At 53.5% G+C, this 20751-nt stretch overlaps 14 protein-coding genes across 14 annotated transcripts; 9 read left to right on the top strand and 5 right to left on the bottom strand.

Moving 5' to 3' along the window:
* Nucleotides 1-54: 54 nt before the first annotated feature.
* Nucleotides 55-1851, top strand: HPODL_03833 (uncharacterized protein; the record flags this gene model as incomplete). Its single annotated transcript, XM_014078603.1, has 1 exon — nucleotides 55-1851. One exon carries the CDS (start codon nucleotides 55-57, stop codon nucleotides 1849-1851), a length of 1797 nt encoding a protein of 598 aa, XP_013934078.1.
* Nucleotides 1852-1882: 31 nt separating this feature from the next.
* On the top strand, nucleotides 1883-4405 carry HPODL_03832 (Conserved oligomeric Golgi complex subunit 3; the record flags this gene model as incomplete). The annotated part of the gene is made up of 1 exon (XM_014078602.1): nucleotides 1883-4405. The coding sequence occupies one exon, from the start codon at nucleotides 1883-1885 to the stop codon at nucleotides 4403-4405; it is 2523 nt and encodes an 840-aa protein (XP_013934077.1).
* Nucleotides 4406-4427: 22 nt separating this feature from the next.
* On the bottom strand, nucleotides 4428-4674 carry HPODL_05230 (uncharacterized protein; the record flags this gene model as incomplete). Its single annotated transcript, XM_014078601.1, has 2 exons — nucleotides 4428-4608; nucleotides 4640-4674. The coding sequence occupies 2 exons, from the start codon at nucleotides 4672-4674 to the stop codon at nucleotides 4428-4430; spliced, it is 216 nt and encodes a 71-aa protein (XP_013934076.1).
* A 75-nt stretch (nucleotides 4675-4749) lies between these two features.
* HPODL_03831 (Vacuolar protein sorting-associated protein 41) lies at nucleotides 4750-7398 on the top strand (the record flags this gene model as incomplete). Its single annotated transcript, XM_014078600.1, has 1 exon — nucleotides 4750-7398. One exon carries the CDS (start codon nucleotides 4750-4752, stop codon nucleotides 7396-7398), a length of 2649 nt encoding a protein of 882 aa, XP_013934075.1.
* A 57-nt stretch (nucleotides 7399-7455) lies between these two features.
* HPODL_05229 (uncharacterized protein) lies at nucleotides 7456-8865 on the top strand (the record flags this gene model as incomplete). The annotated part of the gene is made up of 1 exon (XM_014078599.1): nucleotides 7456-8865. One exon carries the CDS (start codon nucleotides 7456-7458, stop codon nucleotides 8863-8865), a length of 1410 nt encoding a protein of 469 aa, XP_013934074.1.
* Nucleotides 8866-8921: 56 nt separating this feature from the next.
* On the bottom strand, nucleotides 8922-9485 carry HPODL_05228 (Golgi apparatus membrane protein TVP23; the record flags this gene model as incomplete). The annotated part of the gene is made up of 1 exon (XM_014078598.1): nucleotides 8922-9485. The coding sequence occupies one exon, from the start codon at nucleotides 9483-9485 to the stop codon at nucleotides 8922-8924; it is 564 nt and encodes a 187-aa protein (XP_013934073.1).
* Nucleotides 9486-9550: 65 nt separating this feature from the next.
* On the bottom strand, nucleotides 9551-9869 carry HPODL_05227 (uncharacterized protein; the record flags this gene model as incomplete). The annotated part of the gene is made up of 2 exons (XM_014078597.1): nucleotides 9551-9781; nucleotides 9816-9869. 2 exons carry the CDS (start codon nucleotides 9867-9869, stop codon nucleotides 9551-9553), a joined length of 285 nt encoding a protein of 94 aa, XP_013934072.1.
* Nucleotides 9870-9953: 84 nt separating this feature from the next.
* Nucleotides 9954-10943, top strand: HPODL_03830 (uncharacterized protein; the record flags this gene model as incomplete). Its single annotated transcript, XM_014078596.1, has 1 exon — nucleotides 9954-10943. One exon carries the CDS (start codon nucleotides 9954-9956, stop codon nucleotides 10941-10943), a length of 990 nt encoding a protein of 329 aa, XP_013934071.1.
* Nucleotides 10944-11017: 74 nt separating this feature from the next.
* On the top strand, nucleotides 11018-16012 carry HPODL_03829 (GTPase-activating protein BEM2/IPL2; the record flags this gene model as incomplete). Its single annotated transcript, XM_014078595.1, has 1 exon — nucleotides 11018-16012. One exon carries the CDS (start codon nucleotides 11018-11020, stop codon nucleotides 16010-16012), a length of 4995 nt encoding a protein of 1664 aa, XP_013934070.1.
* Nucleotides 16013-16026: 14 nt separating this feature from the next.
* HPODL_03828 (uncharacterized protein) lies at nucleotides 16027-16566 on the bottom strand (the record flags this gene model as incomplete). The annotated part of the gene is made up of 1 exon (XM_014078594.1): nucleotides 16027-16566. One exon carries the CDS (start codon nucleotides 16564-16566, stop codon nucleotides 16027-16029), a length of 540 nt encoding a protein of 179 aa, XP_013934069.1.
* A 184-nt stretch (nucleotides 16567-16750) lies between these two features.
* Nucleotides 16751-17356, top strand: HPODL_03827 (ureidoglycolate hydrolase; the record flags this gene model as incomplete). Its single annotated transcript, XM_014078593.1, has 1 exon — nucleotides 16751-17356. One exon carries the CDS (start codon nucleotides 16751-16753, stop codon nucleotides 17354-17356), a length of 606 nt encoding a protein of 201 aa, XP_013934068.1.
* A 4-nt stretch (nucleotides 17357-17360) lies between these two features.
* HPODL_03826 (proteasome subunit alpha type-6) lies at nucleotides 17361-18228 on the bottom strand (the record flags this gene model as incomplete). Its single annotated transcript, XM_014078592.1, has 2 exons — nucleotides 17361-18185; nucleotides 18226-18228. 2 exons carry the CDS (start codon nucleotides 18226-18228, stop codon nucleotides 17361-17363), a joined length of 828 nt encoding a protein of 275 aa, XP_013934067.1.
* Nucleotides 18229-18322: 94 nt separating this feature from the next.
* HPODL_03825 (Conserved hypothetical membrane protein) lies at nucleotides 18323-18745 on the top strand (the record flags this gene model as incomplete). Its single annotated transcript, XM_014078591.1, has 1 exon — nucleotides 18323-18745. One exon carries the CDS (start codon nucleotides 18323-18325, stop codon nucleotides 18743-18745), a length of 423 nt encoding a protein of 140 aa, XP_013934066.1.
* Nucleotides 18746-18843: 98 nt separating this feature from the next.
* Nucleotides 18844-20748, top strand: HPODL_05226 (uncharacterized protein; the record flags this gene model as incomplete). The annotated part of the gene is made up of 1 exon (XM_014078590.1): nucleotides 18844-20748. One exon carries the CDS (start codon nucleotides 18844-18846, stop codon nucleotides 20746-20748), a length of 1905 nt encoding a protein of 634 aa, XP_013934065.1.
* Nucleotides 20749-20751: the final 3 nt, after the last annotated feature.

Below are 20751 nucleotides of genomic sequence, written 5' to 3'. Positions count from 1 at the left end.
TTAAATAATTTATTTCGAGATTCAGAAGACAATTCGATATTTATTTTTCCAATAATGGAGGCCTTTCGTTTACCGCGCAAGTCGCGACCCGCGCTGTCGGCGAGTTCCGACGGCAAGTCACCGCACGAACAGCACAACGACGGGACTTTGTTTGTCAGCAAGGGCGTGAAATACTACTTGCCCGTGCTCTTCTACACGGCTCCCGCCATTACAAAGGCACCGTTTCCTATGCTGATATGCGACGTATTGAAATTGCGCGATTGCAGACGAGTCTACAAAAACGAGGGCTACGCTCCAGCGAGCCAGAACATACTGATGTTGGGCAACCATCCTGTGCAGAAGATACTTGTTCAGGGGAAGGTGGTTGGCGAGCGGTGGCACGAGATGTCGCAGGACAAGTTTTTCATGTTTCTGGAAATCTCAGACGGGACGGCCGAAAACGCTCTCACAGTCAAAATACAGAGCCAGTTGTATTACCAACGGCTGAACGGGTTTGAGAAGAATAGCAATCTGCTGGTACAGGTCCGAGGAGTGGCTAATGTCTACAACGACCAGGTCGAGATCTGCGCGGAGTGGCTTGACGTGGTGGGCGACAAGCGTGACATGGGGGTGGAGATGGACTGGTGGGACAGGGCGTTGAGTATGAAGGCCGAAGTTTTGGAGGATCCGTGGGAGTTTCGTGGTGATGTTGACGAGGCGAAAAAGAATGGCGAGAAATTATTAAAAGAGTGGCAAGAGGAGCGGCGAGCTGCAAAAGAGGAAGACGAGAGGCTTGTGCTGCAACTGAAACGCGAAAAGGCCTATGAAAGACAGCAAAAGTTGGAGAACGAGCGTGCTAAACCGGATTTTGCGACAGAAGCAGATGTGGCTAATGGCCAAGCCGCAGACTCTGCCGAGCATGATTCGGAGGGGTCTGGCTACGCAACGGCCACAGAGATCGAGGAGAGCGACGAGGCGAACGAGGTTTACGAGGACACGCGAGAGGCGTCGAGCGATGTGGAGCAGGAGGAGGTCGTGATAGGGGAAGAGGTAGAGGTGAGAGAGGAAAAAGGGGAGGAGGAGCAGCCTGTAAAGAAAAGACGAAAGAAGGAACCAAAAGCACCGCAGACGGACGAACAGACTAGCGCCAATGCCCAGTTCCTGCTTCCACCGCCCGCGTTCGTGGGAACACGGGTTTCTATTTCTCTGCTCGGTCATTTTGACGACGACCACAACGCCGTGGAAAAAGAGATCCTGAGGTTCTGTTTGCAAACTGCCGATAGCAAGTTCAGTTTGGATCGGCTGATGGCAGACAGATTGGTGGCCGTCTCCGTGTATCAGGAAATTCTCCGGACCAGAGCAGAGCAGGACTCGGAGCCACTTAACAGCGACCTGGATCAGCACTCGTTCAAGCTCTTTTTCCATGCCGCGCGGAAGTCCCTGTGCCACACAAAACTACTCAAGCTCACCAAGTCGTCAAACATAGAGACTAATAGCCTCAAAAACGTCCAAGAGTACTTTTCGAACCTGATCAACCATGTCATGCATCAGATGAAGATAGTTATTCAAGAGCTGAAAGACGACTCGGATAATGTCGAAGAATTTTGCCGGAACATGGTGCAGTTTTATCACACACAGCTGGGGCGGTTTGTGCTGACGTCGAGGTCCATGGTCAGCAAGGTGCAGGACAAGTTCTCGGTGAGCATCACAGCCCCGATGATCCGCCAAATTATGGCACACACGATCTGTTCTGCCGAGACAGACCACTCAATTGAGCTCGAAGACGGGCTGCAGATCAATTTCTCGTGGTATTATCTGGTCAAACATTGCCATTACATGTATCTTCCCGAAATCGTACATAGTGGAAAATAGCATTTTTTATTTATTATTTTTTGTACACGTTATGAGAAGACGGGGGTCCAGTGTTTCCGACAACAAGGGACGCAGATCGCGAGCGGGCTCGATCACTTCGACAACCTCGGCCGGTACGGCGACGATCGACTCGATCGTTCTGGAAGAACTGAAGCCAAGGGCCAGAAGCAAGTCGTTAGGCGAGCTCGACCAGGTGGTGAACGCTCAAGTGACAAAACCTGTGATGTATCCTTTTTCCGGGGCAGAGAAAGAGGCTTTATGGAGCCAGTACACACAGGACTACGAGAGCGGCTGTATAGTCAACATTGACGACCAATGGGTGATAGACAAAGCCACGAGCCAGGAGGTGTTGGAGTTCCAAAATTATCTGCGCTACAACTACGAGGAAAATAAGCAGTTTTTAAAGGAAACAAACGCGATAATCCAGGACCTGAACAAGCTGCTGGTAATTGGCGACCAAGTCACGTTGCAAACAGTGGATTTCCAGAAGAAATCGACACAGCTGATAGTGGAAATTGAACAGCTCAACAGACTGCACGAGAACATATCCAGCAACTTGACGCTCTTTGAATCGCTCGATCCGATTGTGCAGACCCTCAACACCAGCAGCAGCGGGTCGATCGTCGCGAAAGACAGTTTCCGCCACGATATTCTCGAGGAGCTGGACCGGTGTCTCATTTTTGTGCACGACCCAAAACACTCTACTTTCAAGGAAATTGGCATTTACAAGCATAGATTCAAGCAATGTATGATTAGAGCTCTTACGCTGGTGAAAAACTACATCACCACGGCGATCCGCGATCTCGAAGCGGAACTGCAGCTGAAAATTACAGAAAAAAAGAAGGAACAGGGAATGGTATCTGCCAGCATCTCGGTCATGGTGGACGCGTTTGTGTATATCCAGTTTGAGGAAGACGCTGCCAAGTATACCGGACTATTTGAGGAGCTATATGCACGGGCAGTCAAAACGCAGGACCAGGAATACTTGGGGCTCCTAAATGACTGCTACAACCAATACTTTAGATCCCGATCCAATTTGCTCAGTTCCATTGTCCAACAACACATATCCGCACAGGATACTTCCAAGGACTGCATACAACTGGCACAGAGCAACATATCGTACTTTATTAAGCTGATGGAGCGCGAGTACGACATATTCAAAAGACTTTTTTTCCTGGCTCCGCAGAAATGTAACAACGAAGTGGACAACTCCACCAACCTGCTGTCGCTGTCGAAATGGTTTGAGGAGTTGTTGGATCCACTGTACTATCTGCTGAGAAACAAGATTATACGCGAAAAGAGCATTTCAGAGCTCTGCGAGCTCATCTCGATTCTACAGAACTATTACGACGTGGAGGAGTTTGACACGAGCGAACAGGCAGACGAGTCAGACATGTACCATCACGACGCACCGTTGCAGGAGAAGATTCAACTTGGCGAGCTTTTCCGGCCAATTCTGGAAGACGCACAGACAAGACTCGTGTTCAGGGTGCAGGTCTACGTGGACCAATATATTGTGAGTTATAAAAAAACAGGCAGAGAACTGACAATCGGACATCGCCGCAAAATCAATGTTGCCGACCCTATCGCCGAGGAGCCGCTGCCGCAACCAGACGGGGAGCTGCGTGGCGACAGCATTTTCTCGCTGGATAACACTGCGCTGGCGCCCCAAAACCTCGAGTTTGTGTATCCACCGATTGTCAATGCCGTCCAGTTGTTGATGAAGATCTACCAGCTGCTGAACCCAAGCGTGTTCGATGACCTTGCCAATGCGGTTGTCCATCTATCAATATTGTCGTTGCACACGAATTTCGGTAACGTGCCTGGTGTTGAGTCAAAACTGTACGAAATTAAAAACCTCATGTTTCTGCGAGAGTACATTTCCACGTTTGAGATAGAACATGCGCGCCGCGAGACAAATTTGGACTTCAGCGGGATCAAGAAGATGTTCAATAGATTCATGCGCGGCGACAACACCAAAGAGACAATCGACACGAACTTCTCGGCCGCGAATGCTGTAAACCCCGAGCAGAACCGGTTTATGAACTTGTTGCTGGGATCGGTTCCACGGGTGGTGAACGACTACGTGGACTGTCGGTATGAGATTCAAATGGCACTCAGAAATGCAGTGCACGAGTTTATCGACGAGTCGGCCAAGCCGTTCACCAAACCGCTAGAGCTCTATCCGAAGCAGTCTTTGCGCAATGTCATGGACAAGTTCATGCGGACGCTGAAAAACGAGCTGCCCCGTCTCAAACCACGCATTCTGATGTACCTGAACGACGAGAAGATATTGAGCTTTCTGCTGGATGGGATTCAGGAGACCGTGATGAAAGCATACGAACAGTTTTATTCGAGAGCAGAGGAAGAGAAATCTCAGGATATCGAGCACCTCGTGGACGTGGACGTGGTGATTTCCCTATGGGCAGACCAGGTCAGCGAGATGATCTCGTTGGACGACCCGGAACTTGACCTAGACGTGTATTCTGACGACGAACAGCTGATGAGCGAAAACGGAGACGTCAGCAACCTGAACCTCAATTCGCTTAGATAATGTATTTATAGCATGATGACGCTCATTGTCCGTCTTCCTCGAAAGGGTTGTAGGCGTTCTTTGAAAGGATCTTGTTGAGCTCCTGTTTAATGTAGACGATTTTCGATGGGTCGACCAGCAGGTGGGTATCATCCAGTTCTTCGATAACAATATCTCGTGAGTCCGAGTCGATCTTGACAATGAGCGCTTTTATCGACGGGTCGCTGTTGTTAGGATACGAGAGGCGTTACTTACCATTGAACAAGCGTTCCTTTCACTGCACGGGCCATGAAATAATAAATAAAATAAAATAAAATAAAATAAAATAGATAAAATAAAATTAGATAAAATAAATATACAAATATATGGGGTCCTCTTTCAACGACGAGATAGTGGACACCTCTGCGGAAATTGATAGCATAGGGTCCACGGAATACCATCAGGAAGTTGAAGGTCGCGCCGAAGATGGCTCAATTGATTCCCAGGACCCCTCTGATGCTGCAAGCACAGAATCCTTAGAGCCTCCTAAGCTCAAATACTCCCGTCTGAACAAATTGCCTGCCCGCTTCTTTACCAAAGACGCGGTCAGCTGCTGCTATTTTCATGAGAAGGTATTTATATTCGCAACACACTCTGGGTTTGTCCACCTGACCCGACCAGATTTCACGCCGCTGCGCACCATGAAGATCCAGAGAAGCTCCATCTTGTCGCTGCACAGCGACGGCGAGTACTTTGCCGCTGGGTCGATCGACGGAACAGTGGTGATTGGGTCGGTTGCAGACGACAAGGATATCATAGCCTACGACTTTAAGCGGCCTATACACGCTGTGGCTCTGGATAAGAACTACAAGACAAGTAAGCTATTTATTTCTGGCGGGACTAGCGGCAATGTGGTGTTCTCGTCACGCAATTGGCTGGGACAGAGACAGGATACTGTAGTCGACGGCGGCAGCGGGGCAATCACAATGATACAAACGATCAACGACCTTGTCATTTGGACAAACGACTCTGGCATCACGGTAGCCCAGATTCCCACGAAAACGGTCATTTTCCACGAAACGTTGCCCAAGAACTTCCCCAGACCAGAAATGTTCTGGCCGCGTTTCCACCAGACCGACGCCGACCGGTTTCTGATCGGCTGGGTCAACCATGTGTGGTCGTTCAAGATCTCAGTCTCTAACTCGGGCTCCAGCATAATATCCTCTGCGGCGTCAAATTTCCGGTCGGTCGACAAAAAGGTCGCCTTGGAGCACCATGTGATCCTTGAGGACACGCTGATTGCGGGCATTTCTGTCTTCAACGATGATCTTCTGATTTTGAACTATGTGCCGAACAACGAGCCTCCGGAGCTGAAACTTGTTCACCAGCTCACGTTTGAGGAAATTTCTGTGGACCAAGTGGCCATGAACAGACGCACAAATCTTGGTCTTAACGACTACCATCTGTACCAGCACGAATCGCAATGGTTTCTGGTTTCTGCCGACGATTGCATTGTTGTACAGCCATACGGACTTCACGACCAGCTGACGTGGTACACTGCGCGCGGAGAGTACCTGGAGGCATGGAAGATGAGCGAGCTATGGCTGGCCAGAGAGGAGCGGCTGGACATAGCAGAGCGACATATGGAGAAGCTTGTTGCTGAGGACAGATGGCAGGAGGCCGGCGAGTTTTTGGACGAGATGCTAGCTCTTGCTGGGGACGAGGAGCCAGAGTATGTTCAACGGGTTGCAGGTTGCTGGAATAAATGGATTACGCGGTTTTCAGAGGCAGGCCACAGAGATCTGCTTGTGGACCGTGTTCCGTGTGTTCCTGTTGGGGACCATCTGGTGTCCTCGAGGCACTATAATTCAATTTTGGAGCAACTTGTGGAGCAGCAAGAGTTCTCGAAAGTGTTGTCGCTCGTTGAGAAATGGGATCACAGCCTTTTCGACGCAGAGACGCTGCGCGACCGTTTGGCGGAGGAACTTGAGGAGACAGGCGAGCAGGAGGCTTCTGTGCGACGGTTGATTGTCGATCTGAGCATCGAGCTGGACGAGATGGAAAAATGCATCGACCACTTGATATGGCTCAAAGACCCGGGAATTATGCTGTTTGTGGACGAACACCATCTGCTATTGCCCAATCTGGACAAGTTGCCGGCCATTGTGACGCTGAGCGCGGCCGGGAAGCCGTTGACGGCGGAAAATTTGGCCACGGCGGTTGCTATTCTGGTGGAAAACAGCCACGAGATCCTGCCGCGGCAGATCGTCGACACGTTGGACGCGGCAGGACTCGACTACGTGAGTTTCCTGTATCTTGACGCGCTGGCGGCGAACGACAAGCTGCTTGTCAAGGACTTTGAGGACGAAATGGTGAAGTTGTACGCGTCGTTCAACAGAGACCACCTGCAGCAGTTTCTAAGCCGCCATTACAACTACTCTGTGGAAAAAGCGATTTCCGTGTGCGAGGAGAAAAATTGCGTGTCTGAGCTGGTGTATTTGTTGAGCAAGGTGGGCGAGAACAGGAAAGCGCTCAAGCTGATTGTGGATGAGCTGCGCGATCCAGAAAAGGCGATTTTGTTTGTGAGCGAAAGCGACGACAGGGAGCTGTGGGACTTTCTGCTGGACTACTCGATGGACCGGCCGGCATTCATTCAGACGCTCGTGGTGGCTGCGAGCGACCTGATCGACCCGCTTCCTGTGATATCGCGGATCCCACGCGGCGTCGAAATCACGGGGCTACGCGAAGCGTTGGTGCAGATCTGCGGCAACATCCAGATGGACCGCCTGGTGCATGAGCTGGTAGCTCGGCTGATTGCGGCGGAGTCCATGGAGCTCACTGGCCGATACATGAGCTTGCGCGCGCAGGGCACGGTTTTCGAGCTGGACAGAGTGCCGACGGAAACGCTGGTGTGCCGCAACGGGCTGCTGGCAACAGAAGAGCAGTTTCTGGGGCACCGTTGGAAAGGCTCTGCGGCTACGGTGGCAGAGAAGATAAACCACGTTGCATATATTCGGCGACACATTGGGCGCTAAGAGAATTGGGGGCAGAATTATATATTATCGCGGGCGGAACGCAGGTTAAAGTTTACGATGGATTTCGAAGCTGTTCTTACCCTCAAGACGCCTGGAGACGATCTGAACGACCAGGGACTGTTTAGACCGCGCTCCATGAGGCACAGACGGCTAGATAAGGAGCCGGCAGCAGACAACGCTGTTTTTTTCTCGAAAAGCGACACTTTCAAGTCGTTTTCGGTGAACGACCCGATGGAGAACTATTTCAGCGTGGCGGAGCGCAAAAACGACAACTTCTTCACAAGCAACGACGACTCGTTCACCGAGCAGTCGATCACGCCGACAAAGCATAACGTGACGTCGCGGTTCGGCACCACCACGCGGGTCCCAAGCCTCAGGTACGACCTGGCGCCTCCGCGGTTTTCGGGCCTGTTTGAGACCCCGAAGCCGGAGACGCCGTTCCAGCCGGCGACGAAAAACACGCGCGCCTCGTCGTTTGCTGTGCAGTCGTTCCCGTTCATGGAGCGCGTGCCTATGCGGCCGACGTTGCAATCGACGGTGCAATCGACGCAGCCGGTGGCAGAATCGCCGCGTCCGGCGTCCAAACGAGAGCTCTCCGCCCATCTCGAAAGCAGCAAGAGCGTCCGGCACCGGCGAAAGAGCGTGTCGCTGTTCCTGACACAGCTATTTGACAAATTCTCGCAGAAAAGAGACGAGGCTCCCAAGAGCGCGCGGTCGATTAAGTCCGTCAAGAGCTACAATTTCCTCAACCAGAGCGCAGACATTTACAACGAAATCATCGACGACTACAACGACGCCTCGAACCTCGAGCGCGGCCGGTCGATGGTCAGAAGACCCGCAAAGGACAGAAGCGTGTCTGTGTCGGGTCGCGGGAGGAGAGACGTCTCGCTGGGGTCGGAGCTGCGGTCGTTCGACCACAGCTACTACCGGCAGGAGAAAGAGCTGCTGCCAACGGCGACGATCTTCGACGAGGCGACGAGCACGCCGTTTTTCAAGGACATGGCGGAGCAGGACGACGCGGCAAGCTCTCTGAACACGAAAACAACGACTCTGCGCCGGCTGCGGGCCGACTTGGACCGGTGGTGGAGACGCAAGACGATGAGTCGGTCACGCAGAAGAGAAAACCTGGAGTTTGCAGCCGGGATCCAACCGGGCACCGCAGAGCTCGTGTGTGAGAAAAAGGAGTTTGAGGCCACCAGCACGCCGCTCAAGGATAAAGAACAACAGGAGGTGTTGGTGGCGCGGGACAAGTTCGGCCGGATGGTGCGGAACGTGATAGAGACACGGATCCTGGTGGTGGAGAACGAGCCCAACATGGACGAGATACTGAAGCAGGGCAGCTCTGCACCGGAGTGGCTGAAGGCGGATCTATTGAACCTGATCCAGAATGGCAACCTGCGCATTTTCAAGGAAAAGAGCGGCCGCAACTTCATCACGGTGGAGGTCACCGAGCTTCCTGAGCTTTAGCGGACGTAAGCGTTTATTCCGTACATAGAGTATCTAGAACTTAATAATTGGAAGAGCTATCTTCTAAAGACGCCGGCCACGAGTCCGCCCACGTTTCCAAAGAAGCCGCTTGCGACAGAGCCGGCCACGTTGCTGGCGATGTTGTTGGCCTTTCCGAACTTATCGCATTTAGTATACGCGAGCGCGTTAATGGAGGTGAGCACAATGGCCAGGCCGACAAGTGTCAGCGAAAGAAACTGGAGCTTGAGCATTGCCACGATTCCCAGAACCAGCCAGAGAACAGGACACGAATAGAGGAAGAGCCAGAACACCTTGGAGTCGATGGGGTTGATGTATCTGTTCGGGTCGGCTGTCTCAAACACCCAGATGGACTGGCCGAGATCGTTGGCCTCGTTCCACCACCGGAGGCCCACCATCAGCCGGCCAGATATGTTTTTAACGTTCCAGAAGTCGGCGGCCAGCAGAAGCATGGTGATGATGAAGTTGAGTATGTAATTGGAGGTGAAGAGGACGCCCAAGAGGTATACCAGGAGCGGAGCCAATCTGAAAAATAGGAAAAAGAGCAATGCGACGGGATGCGACGACTCCGAGAGCCGTTGGTACAGTGTTCTGTCGGCCATTTTATTGCAACGTAAGAAAATAATTAGCGAAAAATAAATAAATTACAGGCAATATTTATAGACATTTAATTTTCCTCGGTGATGCCCAGCTCTGCGGCCTTCTGTTCTAGACGGCGTCTCTTTTCTGCCTTGGCGGCATTCATGCGTGCAAGCTCGGCCTGGATTTCGTAAGGCTCCTTCGGAATCTTGTTGAGGGTGTCTGGATCCGGCCAGAAGCCGGGAACATTAAACTTCTTGTCTGTGTCGATACCCACGTAGTACATGATGGAGATTGGCGTGAGTAGGTAGAACGTGAACTGGCGTTAGTGCGGGGCGTAGTAATCGACATACCTTTGCCAGCTCGAATTGCGAGCGTGACATGTTGAACTTGAACATGTTGAACATGATTAAAGAAATAATTATCAGAAATTATTTTAACTCTCTAATTTTTTAGCCATTTTTTACAAATTTTTGTCCTACTATTGGCTCATGTCCAAAAAGCAGAAGCTGAGCCCAATGAAGATTTGCACCCACTCAGGAACGTTCCATGCTGACGAGTCGCTCGCCGTGTATATGTTGCGCACTTTGAAACAGTTTAAAGATTCCGAGCTTGTGCGATCGAGAAAACAAGAGGACTGGGACGCCAGTGACATCGTTGTCGATGTGAGCGGCCAGTACGACGGCAAAAAATACTTTGACCACCACCAGCGGGAATTCAACGATGTGTTTGCTCCTGGATTCAGAACCAAGCTGTCCTCTGCCGGCCTTGTTTACAAGCATTTTGGAAAACAGATCATTAGAGAAAATTTGGAGCTCGACCAGGAAAAGGATATAGATTTCCTGTACGAACGGGTATACAGAGACTTCATCGAGGCTGTGGACGCCAACGACAACGGAATCAACAAATACGAGAACCAGGACGAACTGAAGCCGCTGTTTAAGGACAGAAACTTCCAGCTATCCTCTGTCGTGGCCAATCTGAATCCGTCATGGATCACGGACCCCACCGACGCAGATTACGACAAAGCTTTTGAGAAGGCCAGTGAGATCATGGGCTTTGCGTTCATGAACTACCTGGAGTACATGGGCAAGTCGTTTATGCCGGCCAAGCAGTACGTGGAAAAAGCCATTGGGAGCAGATTCGAGGCCGATCCTAGCGGCAAAATCATTATTATGGACCGTTTTGTGCCGTGGAAAGAGCATCTGTACAATGTGGAGAAAGAACTGGGCATTGAGGGCCAGATTCAGTACGTTTTGTTTGCAGACACGTCCGGTGCCTGGAGGATTGCGTGTGTGCCAGTGAGTGCGTCGTCGTTTGACTCGCGCAAGAAGCTTCCCGAGCCGTGGCGCGGCGTGCGGGATGACGCCCTGAGCGAGCTGACGGGCGTGCCGGGCTGCATTTTTGTGCACGCGGCGGGCTTTATTGGCGGAGCCAAGTCTAAGGACGCGGTGCTGCAGCTGGCCAAGAAGGCCATTTAATTTTTTATTTTTACAATCTTACCTAATCTGTATTTTGAAAGATAATTTTCCAGCACATAATTGATCCGTAACTGATGAAGAAGCTTTTGTCGCGGAAAGACAAGCGCCGCAGCGTGATTTCGCCGCCGTCGGTCAGCTCAAGCGGCTCACCCACGCTGGCGGACGCGCACGAGCCGCGTCGCGACGACGACCGGTCCGATTCCACGCTGGATCTTAACAGCAGATCCGCACCAAGGACGGCCACACTGGAGGCTACCAAACGCAACCTGCTCAAGGGCCTGTCGACCAAACGGTCGACGGCGTCGCTGGCACCGAGTGGCGTGCAGAATCTCGTCGATCCCAGCTGGGACAGCGAGGTGCTCAAGGTGGGCTGGCTCAACAAGCTCGCCGACGCAGACGACGCCGACGACGTGCGTCTGTGTCGAGCAGAGGTGAAAGGCTCGACGCTGCTGGTTTACCGGCCGCCGGCAGAGCTGAGCGACGTGAAATGCTTCGACCTGGAGAAAAAGAGCAGCGCGCGCGTGGCCGCCGACGTCGCTCCCCAGCGCAGTGTGGTGTCAGGAGTGGACGAGGATCAGTCGTTTTTCGAGGAGCGCGGCCGGTCTCACAAAGCTGTGCCGCAAATCAACTTGCCGAGCGACTTTGCCGGGTCGCAGCTAAGTATCGCCACGTCGCTGTCGTCGCTTAATGTCAAGCTGGACTATGCGTCGGTCAGGTACCCGCACCCAGATTTAAAGCTCGAGGATGAGACGGGCGAGATCGTCGATGGCACCGTGGAGGCTCTGTGCCACGCGGTGATATTCAATCCCAATAACAAGGTCAGCAAACAGCTGGTGCAAATTCTGCCGCTGGTGGAAAACGTGGCCACCGCTTTGCAGTATTTCCATAAATATAGCGAGCTGATGGAACAGACAGAAAAAAACAGCTCTAACAAATACTTGATGGACCACAACAACAGGATGGTTGTTTGGGCTAGCAGACTGTACCTGGTGGTGGACACGATCCGCGAGAGCTTTCCGGGACTGTTGCTCGACGAAGAGGTGCTCAAGGGCATCTGGAACCTGCTGGTGTGCGTGGACAGGTACAGGGACTGCGACAGCCTGAAAATCGCGATTCACCAGCAACAACAGCAGCTGGTGAAGCTGCTGCCGTCGGGGACGGGACAATTGAGCGATCTGGATGCGAATGTGTTTTTGGAGACCAGGCTGGACGTGCTGGCTGCCGAGATCAATGCGCTGCACCTGCGGTACGCGGCTGCGTGGGGGCCTGGAAATGACCCGTCGCTGCTGTACGAGACGGCGATGGACAACCACGCGCACTGGCGCGCCAACCCGCTAATCTTCACACTCCCAGACAACCTACACTACCTCGCAAGGTTGCTGTGCTACCACCTGTTTGACGACGCGCACGTGACTACCCCCACGCAACGCGCGCAACTGTTGGGGAAATGGATTCAGCTGGGTTCGACGTTGAGCAGCATGGGAGATATGGTTGGGTGGCTGGCAATCGCTACCGTGGTGTGCTCGATGCCCGTGCTGCGGCTCGCCCGCACCTGGGACCACGTCTTGCCCGAGTACGTCCAGCTCGTGAGCTCTAACTGGGCGCCCGTGGTCTTCGAGTTGGACCGGCGCTCGATCGTGAGTTCTGCGAGCCACCGTGCGTCATACCACGTTCTGGCGCCGCAGGGCATCGGCCGCATCTACGCCCGGGAGAATGTGGTGCCGTATTTTGGCGATCTGCTCGTGAAAAAGGCCTCGTGTGCGTTGCGCGACCACGAGCGCCATGTTGCGCGCGTGCGCGCGTCGTTTACCAAGTGGGAGCAGTTTCTGGCCGGCGTGCACAACGAGCCTGGTTTGCGCAAAAAGCACGCGCATGTTGGGTCGCTGGACGCGGGCGTCGCTGGCCGGCTTGCCAAAGTACTGCAGTGTCACGTGCGCGGGCTGCCGCTTTCGTTGCCCGCGCTGATGGAGCAGTCGTTGCGCGTGGAGCCGGCGCACGCGGGCCAGTTCCACCGGCTGCACGACACGTCGCGCAGCCCGTTGTTTCTGGGCTCCTACGCAGCCCTGCTGTTCCCCGAGACGCTCGAGCGGGACCGCATCTTTGACCGCAGCTCGCTGCTGGGCGCGATCGGCGGCGGCGACACCGCGCAGCCCGCGCTGAGCAGCACGCTCGCCGCGACCGACGACGACGACCTGAAGAAAATCAGCCGCAACCAGTTCGTCAAGACGGTGCGCGACGTGTTTAACGTCGACTCGCACGACTTCCACGTCGACGACGACACCATTGTGTTCAAGACGAACGACACGCGTGGCATCCAGAAGAAGTCGCGGCCACCCAGTACGCTACTTGGCGAGAGCGCAAGCGTGAAACGTTACAGCAGCTACTCGTCCAACAGTTTCAGCCTGGATGAGTATTTCAACACGTATCAGGCATACGTGGAGGGCCGCGAGAAGGAGACCGAGAAGGTGAGTGCGGAAATTCTGACCAAAGCGGCGACGCTGGACCGGCTGCTGGACCTGCTGGTTTTGACGTATTCTACGTTTGGCGCGCGAATCGCCGAAGCGGATATTAAACGCTTTGTCGGGAACGCGCCTGCCGACTGCGTGGAGCTCAAGATGAACAACGGTGTGTTTACAATGACGTTTTTCGCCGTGTACCGTGGGTTCTGTTCCACCACAACATTGCTGCAGGGGCTGAAAAAAAGATTTATCGGGGCGAAGGCGGCGGCGCGCTCGCTCGCCGAGGGAAACGAGCCCGACTGGGACGCGACGTTTTCGGGCAAGTACGCAGATACCAATTGGCGCTACGTGGGGCAGATCCAACTGGGTGTGCTCGAAACACTGCAAATTCTTGTCGAAAACTGCTACCACCATTTTACAGACAATTTGGAAAATAAAACCATTTTCGACTCGCTGCTGCGCCACATCGACAACGAGATGATTGTCCAGTGGAACAAGGTGCTGCTGTGGATGGAGGCTGAGGAGTCATTGGATGAAGAGTGTCTGCAGCAGGTGCGCGAACTGTACGACTCGCTAACGGTGACGTACAAAAAGATGCGGAAATCGTACGTGCGGAAATCGTACCGGCCGGTGCTGAACCGCCGGGTGCCGGCGTTCACCACAGAGTTGACAATCGTGCCTGCTGACCGGCTGCTGCCGCGCTCCAAGGACATTGCAACCGTTGAAAAATTCGTGCTCGACCTCGACGCGACGATCGGCGCGCTGTACGGACTATCGACCCTCGACGACTGGATCGCTGCGTTCGAGATTCTAGAGACACACGCGTGTGCCGGCCCGCTCAGCCTGTCGCAGTACGACGCGCAGCCGGCAGACGTGCCCGACACAGAGCTCGCCGTCTCAAACATCTACTGCTGGCTCGCCACAGTAAAGGACGCCAGCGGCGAGTACGTGGTGAATAAATTTCCTGCCCCCGTGCGAAGCCTGTTTGAGTTCTATTTCCGACTCAAAACGTATTTTGCCGCACAGATCCTGGATCCGAACCTCGCCGAGCCGGAACGAATTGACAGAATGCGTGTGGCAGCGCTGATGCTCGGCAAGACGCGCTCGGGCGACACTCTACGCGTGCCGGGCATGCTAGAAAGCTGTCTCACAGATGTGATTCTGTCGCCCGAGTCCCGTAGGTACGCCGAATGTTGGTGCAAGCTCGCCAAGACCGACACGCTCAACTCCTTGGAGCAACTGATTCCGCAAACTTCGACGGTTAAAGTGCTGCCCTGTCCCGGTTGGCTCGCGGAGCGCATGCTGGAGATTGCGTGCTTCATTCCAAACAAGGCGGTGGAAAACACCAACCTGATCAACTTCGACAAGCGCAGGTTCGCATACAACTGTGTCTCCAACATTCTGGACCTCGTGCCGCACACCACAGACCTGCCTCAGAACACTCCGTTTGCGTTCTTATTCTCGTGTAGTTGCGCGCAACCGGCGCTGCGCGAGTTGCCCGAGGCGGGCAACAGTATTTTCGGGCACCATCTGCAACAGCAGCGGCAGCTGCTGTTGATTGAGACGGCACGCAGACGGCTACTAGTTCGGCAACTGCAGAAGTGGACTGCTCCCCAGGAACCCTACCGAGACTACAGGCGCGAGAGCGTGCGCGTCTCGCGCAGCGTACCAATGCGGCCAGCCGGCAGCAGCGGTAGCTCCATGTTCAAGCTCGGCGGGCTGCTCAAGAACCGTGCGTTTAGCATCAGCATGGGCCATGGCGAGCGCATCGTGGGTGTCGACGACCTTGGTGTGGCGGATGACTTTGTAGACGCCAAGCAGCGTCCCGTGATTTCGGTCAACTTGCGCGACTACACAATTTTCCCCGTCTATCAAACACCCTGCTCGTTCAAACTGAGCAGTGCTGCGCAGGAGCTAATTTTCCAGGCAGTTTCAGAGGCCGAGAAGGACGACTGGCTGTACCAGATCAACTTTGCGCGCAAGCACTGGTACTGGTCTCGCACGGTAAACAAGTACACGCATCATAACTTTGTGTTTGGAGTGCCTTTGGACTACGTGTGCGAACGCGAGGGCCGGCAGATGCCGGCGATAATCGAGAAAATGATGAGCGAGATTGAGTTCCGTGGTTTAGAAGAGACGGGGCTGTATCGGAAATCTGCGTCAGTGAGCGTGCTGAACGAGATCCGCGACGTGATAAATCTTCATGGCGATCTCAACATGGAGGACCAGCTCGTTTTCGATGTTCATAACTTGACGGGAGTTATAAAGATGTTTTTCAGAGAGCTGCCGGAACCGTTGATTCTGGACACCATTATCCCCGAATTCGACAAGATCAAGCAACTAGCTCAGTCGGAGGAGCGTTTTGAGCAGTACAAGCTGATTTTCGACAAGCTGCCTGCGCCGAACAGGACGTTGTTGGCGCGGTTTGTGAAGCACTTGAAAATGGTGGACGAGTATAACCAGCATAATAAGATGCCAGCATCCAACCTTGCCAAAGTTATGGGCGGGTTATTCATCGAAGGGTGTCGCCCAGAAAACAACAAATACTTCGGCCTCATGACATTTGTGTGCGAGGACCTCATTATCCACTACGACCACGTCTGGACATAATTCATAGACATTCATTAATTCATTATACATCTAAAGTCGACCCGCACGGTAGGGTCTTCGGAATTGGCTTCCACGTCGAGTATCGCGCGCCAGTGTTGCCGCTCCTTGTACTCGTCCTCGCCGAATCCGTGGTCGGTGTCGTCAACAAAGTGCCACTTGTACACCGACGACGTGCCGTACTCATTAAATTCCTGGCCCTCGCCAGCCTTGCTGAAGTTGTAGTCAATACCGCTCATTTTCTTGATTTCCGGTATCAGGTGCTTCTGCAGGTGATGCTGCAGCTGTCTCCTGAATTTTTTGTTCAGAGAGTTCATGTTCGGCTTGATGTTCTCCTCGTTCGAATGGATCTCGGACATGATGAACGGTGGCATATACTTCAGATGCACGTTTAGGTTATCGAATTCGTTGTCATAACTCTCGCCCATGATGTAGTTTTCAAACTCCTCGAGCGAGTCAAAATTCATCTCGTGCGACGTGCGCACCTTAGGGGCAGCTTCCAAATGATCTAAATGTATTGGTTCACTGTGTTGTGTTTGTCTTTGTTTCTTGGCCATTGTATTCTATGATAAAAGTCAAGTCCGCAATCCAACCTTATATACCCTGCCCCATCCCGCAAAATCACGCCAGCAGTGACCCTCCATCACGCGGCTGACATAAGCACACATGAAAATCACCTGGCGCGCGCATTTTTGGAAATTCGCTGATCTGATAGGAAAACTCCGATTTTATACGTCCTCCATGGTGGTCATACAAACGGTCAGAAATAAGGACGTTGTTGTCAGGGCAAAACCCGTCACGGTCGAGGCGTTCGAAAAATATGGCGGCCTGCTGGCCTGCGACCTGCAGCTTGCCAGTGCTCCGCAGAGCTCGGCAAATCAGGGCACAGCCATCAAGCTCATGAAAGTGGCGCCCGTCGTGAACAACTACGCGGCCGCACCCAGCCACAAACCAGCCACGGCAAATTGGAACATCTTTCGCTCGTCGCCGCCCAACCACCTGCTTGCACACGCGGACGGTGTCACAAAGTACACGGCCAAGGTGCTCGAGCGACACCCGTACACCACACAGACCTTTGTCCCGATGGGGAGGTCACGTGACGTCACTCACGCGTACCTGGTGATTGTGGCCCCCGACAAGGACGGTTTCCCGGACTACGAAAATACTGAGGCATTCATTTTCAAAGGCGACCAGTCGGTTACTTACGGGGTCGGCACGTGGCATGCGCCGATGGTGGTTCTTGGAGACACGTATCTAGATTTTGCCGTGCTGGTCCACGAGAACGGTGTCGAACACGAGGACTGTGAGGAGGTGGTGTATAGTGGCATGACAATAGAATTGAATTAGGTGTCTACTCGTCTGTATCCATTCTGTCGGATTGCTCAGTTTGTTCTGCTGGCTGCTCAGGTTGTTCTTGTGACTGCTGCTCCTGCTGTGGTTCGTCTCTATTTCTAGCGTTGGACAGGCTATCCAGACGGTCTAGCCACTGCTGAACGTCGTCGTCGTCGTAAATCGTGAATTGTTCGCCTTTTCCGACGACGGCGACCGTGGTGTTCAGCGAGTTCAGCTCCTTGTCCTGCGACAGCGTGTCTCTGAGGGCTGTCAGCGCATACTCTATCAGCTGTTCCTTGGTGGCGTCTGCAAATTCCTCGTACTTCCTTTCCAGAAACGTTCTAGCGGCCTGGGATCTTGCGCCAATGGCCGCCCCCACGTATTCCAGCACGCTTCCCGATGGCTGGAACTCGTACAGATGGGCGCCGTTCTCGTCGATCCCGGCCACCAGCAGCCCCACGCCGTATGGACGGCCGCCGGCAGATTGTGTGTTGTCCTGTGCCTTGTCTGCGATCGAGTACACCGCCTTGGCCACGTTCAGCGGCCGATTGAAAACCATTTTCGACGACATGGCCTGCTGTCTCAGGAAATTCGAGAGCACACGCGCGTCGGGCGCCAGGCCGGCCAATGCTATGCCCATGTGGTTGTCAATTTTGATGATTTTCTTCTGGTACGAGCCCAATTCCTCTGCGTTCCGCTTCAGGGCCACCAGAACCACATGGTTCTTGGACGCGATCCCCACGGCTGCAGAGCCCTGCTTGATGGCCTCCAAGGCGTATTCTATCTGGAAGATCCGCCCGGTCGGCGAGAACGTCGTCGCGTCGTTGTCGTAGTTATTGCGGAACTGCAAAAGTTAGCCAGAACAGCGAATTGCCGATACTTACCATTGTGCAAGGTTGAATCTATGTTTTGCCACTTATTTTTTTTCACTCTACCCCGGTGCACGGATGTAAACGCCTTTTTATTTTAACACTATCATCTATGCCGATAAAGCTCAACCCTCTCACCAAGATCATTGGGCTGTCGTCTGTGCTGGCCGTGGGATTTCTGCTGGTGGTGCTAGCCGGCGCACTGTACGGCAATTGGTTCCCTATTTTGGACGCTTTCGTGTTTGCCGTTGCACACATTCCGATTTTGATCACAAAGTACTACGCCTCCGAATACGACTCGTATCTGGACGACGCCGAGTTGAGCGCCACGAGCGACGTCGTGGACTTCGGCCGCTTTCTGTCGAGCTTCTTGCTGGTCACCGGGATAGCGTTCCCGCTGATTCTGTACCACTGCCACATTTTGACGCATTTCGCCACGCAGTTCACCATCTGCGGTGGCCTACTCATCTATGGCGTCGTGGTGACCTTCACGAGCTACTTTGACGGCGTCGAGACCGACGCTCTCGAGTTTTAGTGGTCCGGCTTCGAATTTCCCAAAAAGGAAATTGCCGCTCTCTTCCCCCGTTCGGCAGTGCATATAATATTTAGATTGTTACTATCTTGTCTGGCACCATGTTCTGTACTTTTGACCACACTCTGTCTGCCGTGGACAAGAAGAGCCTGAGATCGGCGCTTCCGCACGCAAAGCCTGTTTTCTCCGGCTCGGAATCCGGCCCTGCAAACGGCCCCCGCTCCACGCCCCTAATCAGCAGCAGATCGTTTGTTGGCATGAGCTCGCGGTCCAAAAATGGGTGTGTGAGTTGTCGCAAAAAGAAGAAGAAGTGCGACGAGGCGTATCCCGTGTGTGGCTTGTGCGCACGCAGAAACACGCCGTGTATCAGGAGAGACAACAAGAAAATAAAGACAGCGGAGAAACAGATTATAAAGAAACCCAAAAGCCCGCCCCTGCCTTCGCCCGCTCCCTTGTTCGACCCCGATGACCCGCTGGACAACATGCTCCGCGATCTGATGTACAGCCAGGGCGAGACTCTTGCGCTGCTCGACGGGAACAATGTTGGCAGACTGGCACGGATCGAGCCGCTCGACACCAGCGAGGAGGAGTTTGCGCCGATGGACGAGTCGCAGATTGTGGAGAACCAGAATCTGCCCGACTCCGAGCTCGTCAAGCTGCTCCATCGGAGAGACACCAGAAAATTCCTCAAGCCGACGGTTTTCCAGCTCTTCACAAGTAAACTTTCGCCAGCCATAACTGTCCCTTCAAACGTTCTGACACAGTCGCTAGACGAAACCGGCCGCTTGTTTCTGGACCACTACATATCGTTTATCACAGAGGAAATCACTATCTGCCACTCTCAGGAGTCCAATTTCTTCTTTAGCTACATTCTGAGACTCGCGGCGCAGGACTCGGCGGTGCTCAACGGTATTGTTGCGTGGGGAGGTATGTTTCTGCTCGGCTCACAAAATGAGGAGGCCCGCGAGTACTTTGCCAAATCTCTGGCCCTCGTTCAGACCCGCAGACGGCAGATTGCTGCCCAGCCGACGCTCAAAGACTTTATGGCGCTCGCAACGTGTTTCCTGGTGCTTGTTGGCGCCGAGATCTCAACTGGCGACATCAAATTCTGGTACCACATTTTTCTCCAGCTGCGCGACGCTTTTTCGGAGTACGGCGGACTACGCAAGTTCTTTGAGGATACCAAACACGCGAACGAGGGAAAATGGATTATCTCGAATTATTTTTTTCACGACGTGAATGCCACCAGGACAGTGTTGTCCGGCACGCATGAGGACATCAACACGTACAAGGAAATATTCCACGGGCACAAAATTCTAGAGACGGATGAGTACGGTCTCGACCCGTTCCAGGGCTCTGCGGCCGAGTTGTTTGTCATTTATGGAGAGATCAATGACAAACGGAAGGAGCTCAAGGATCTGGAGATGCGGATCCGCGTGCTGGAATTATCTGGTGATGAGTCTGCAACCAAGAAGACTCTTCTTCTTAACCAGGAAAAGGACGATTTCTGTCTGGCCTCGTTTGAAGAGCTCGAGTCCCGCATTCTCGAGTCCAAGCCCTCGTTCAAACAGCTGGAGGAAATCAGCGACAACCGCGACCTGCTGACGCTGCATCTCACGTGGTTCGAGTTACACCAGATTACAATGCGCCTGTACCTGCGCATGGTGGTCAAAAAGACCGACTTCCGCGACCACGAGATGGTGGCTCTGCGGGAGCACGCCGGCAAGCTGCTGGATATTGTGATCGGCACGCGGATGCAGTCGATTTTGTGTCTCACGCTCATGATTGCCGGCGTGGTGCACTGCGACGAGGCGTCGCGAGCAGACATAACGGCCAAGTACGAGCGGCTCGTGCGCTCGTTCGAGGTGAAGAACGTCCAGAACTGCTGGCTCGTGGTGCAGAGGTGTTGGGAGATCGAGGACGAGCTGCTGCGTCGCGGCGAGCCCTGCTACGTAGACTGGTGCGACGTGGTGGAGGACTTTGGGTGGGAGTTCTGTCTGTGCTGAATG

Source organism: Ogataea parapolymorpha, chromosome V (assembly GCF_000187245.1).
Source record: "Ogataea parapolymorpha DL-1 chromosome V, whole genome shotgun sequence".
NCBI lineage: Eukaryota > Fungi > Ascomycota > Pichiomycetes > Pichiales > Pichiaceae > Ogataea > Ogataea parapolymorpha.
Note: the sequence above shows the minus strand (reverse complement) of the source record. Positions and strands in the feature narration are given on the sequence as shown.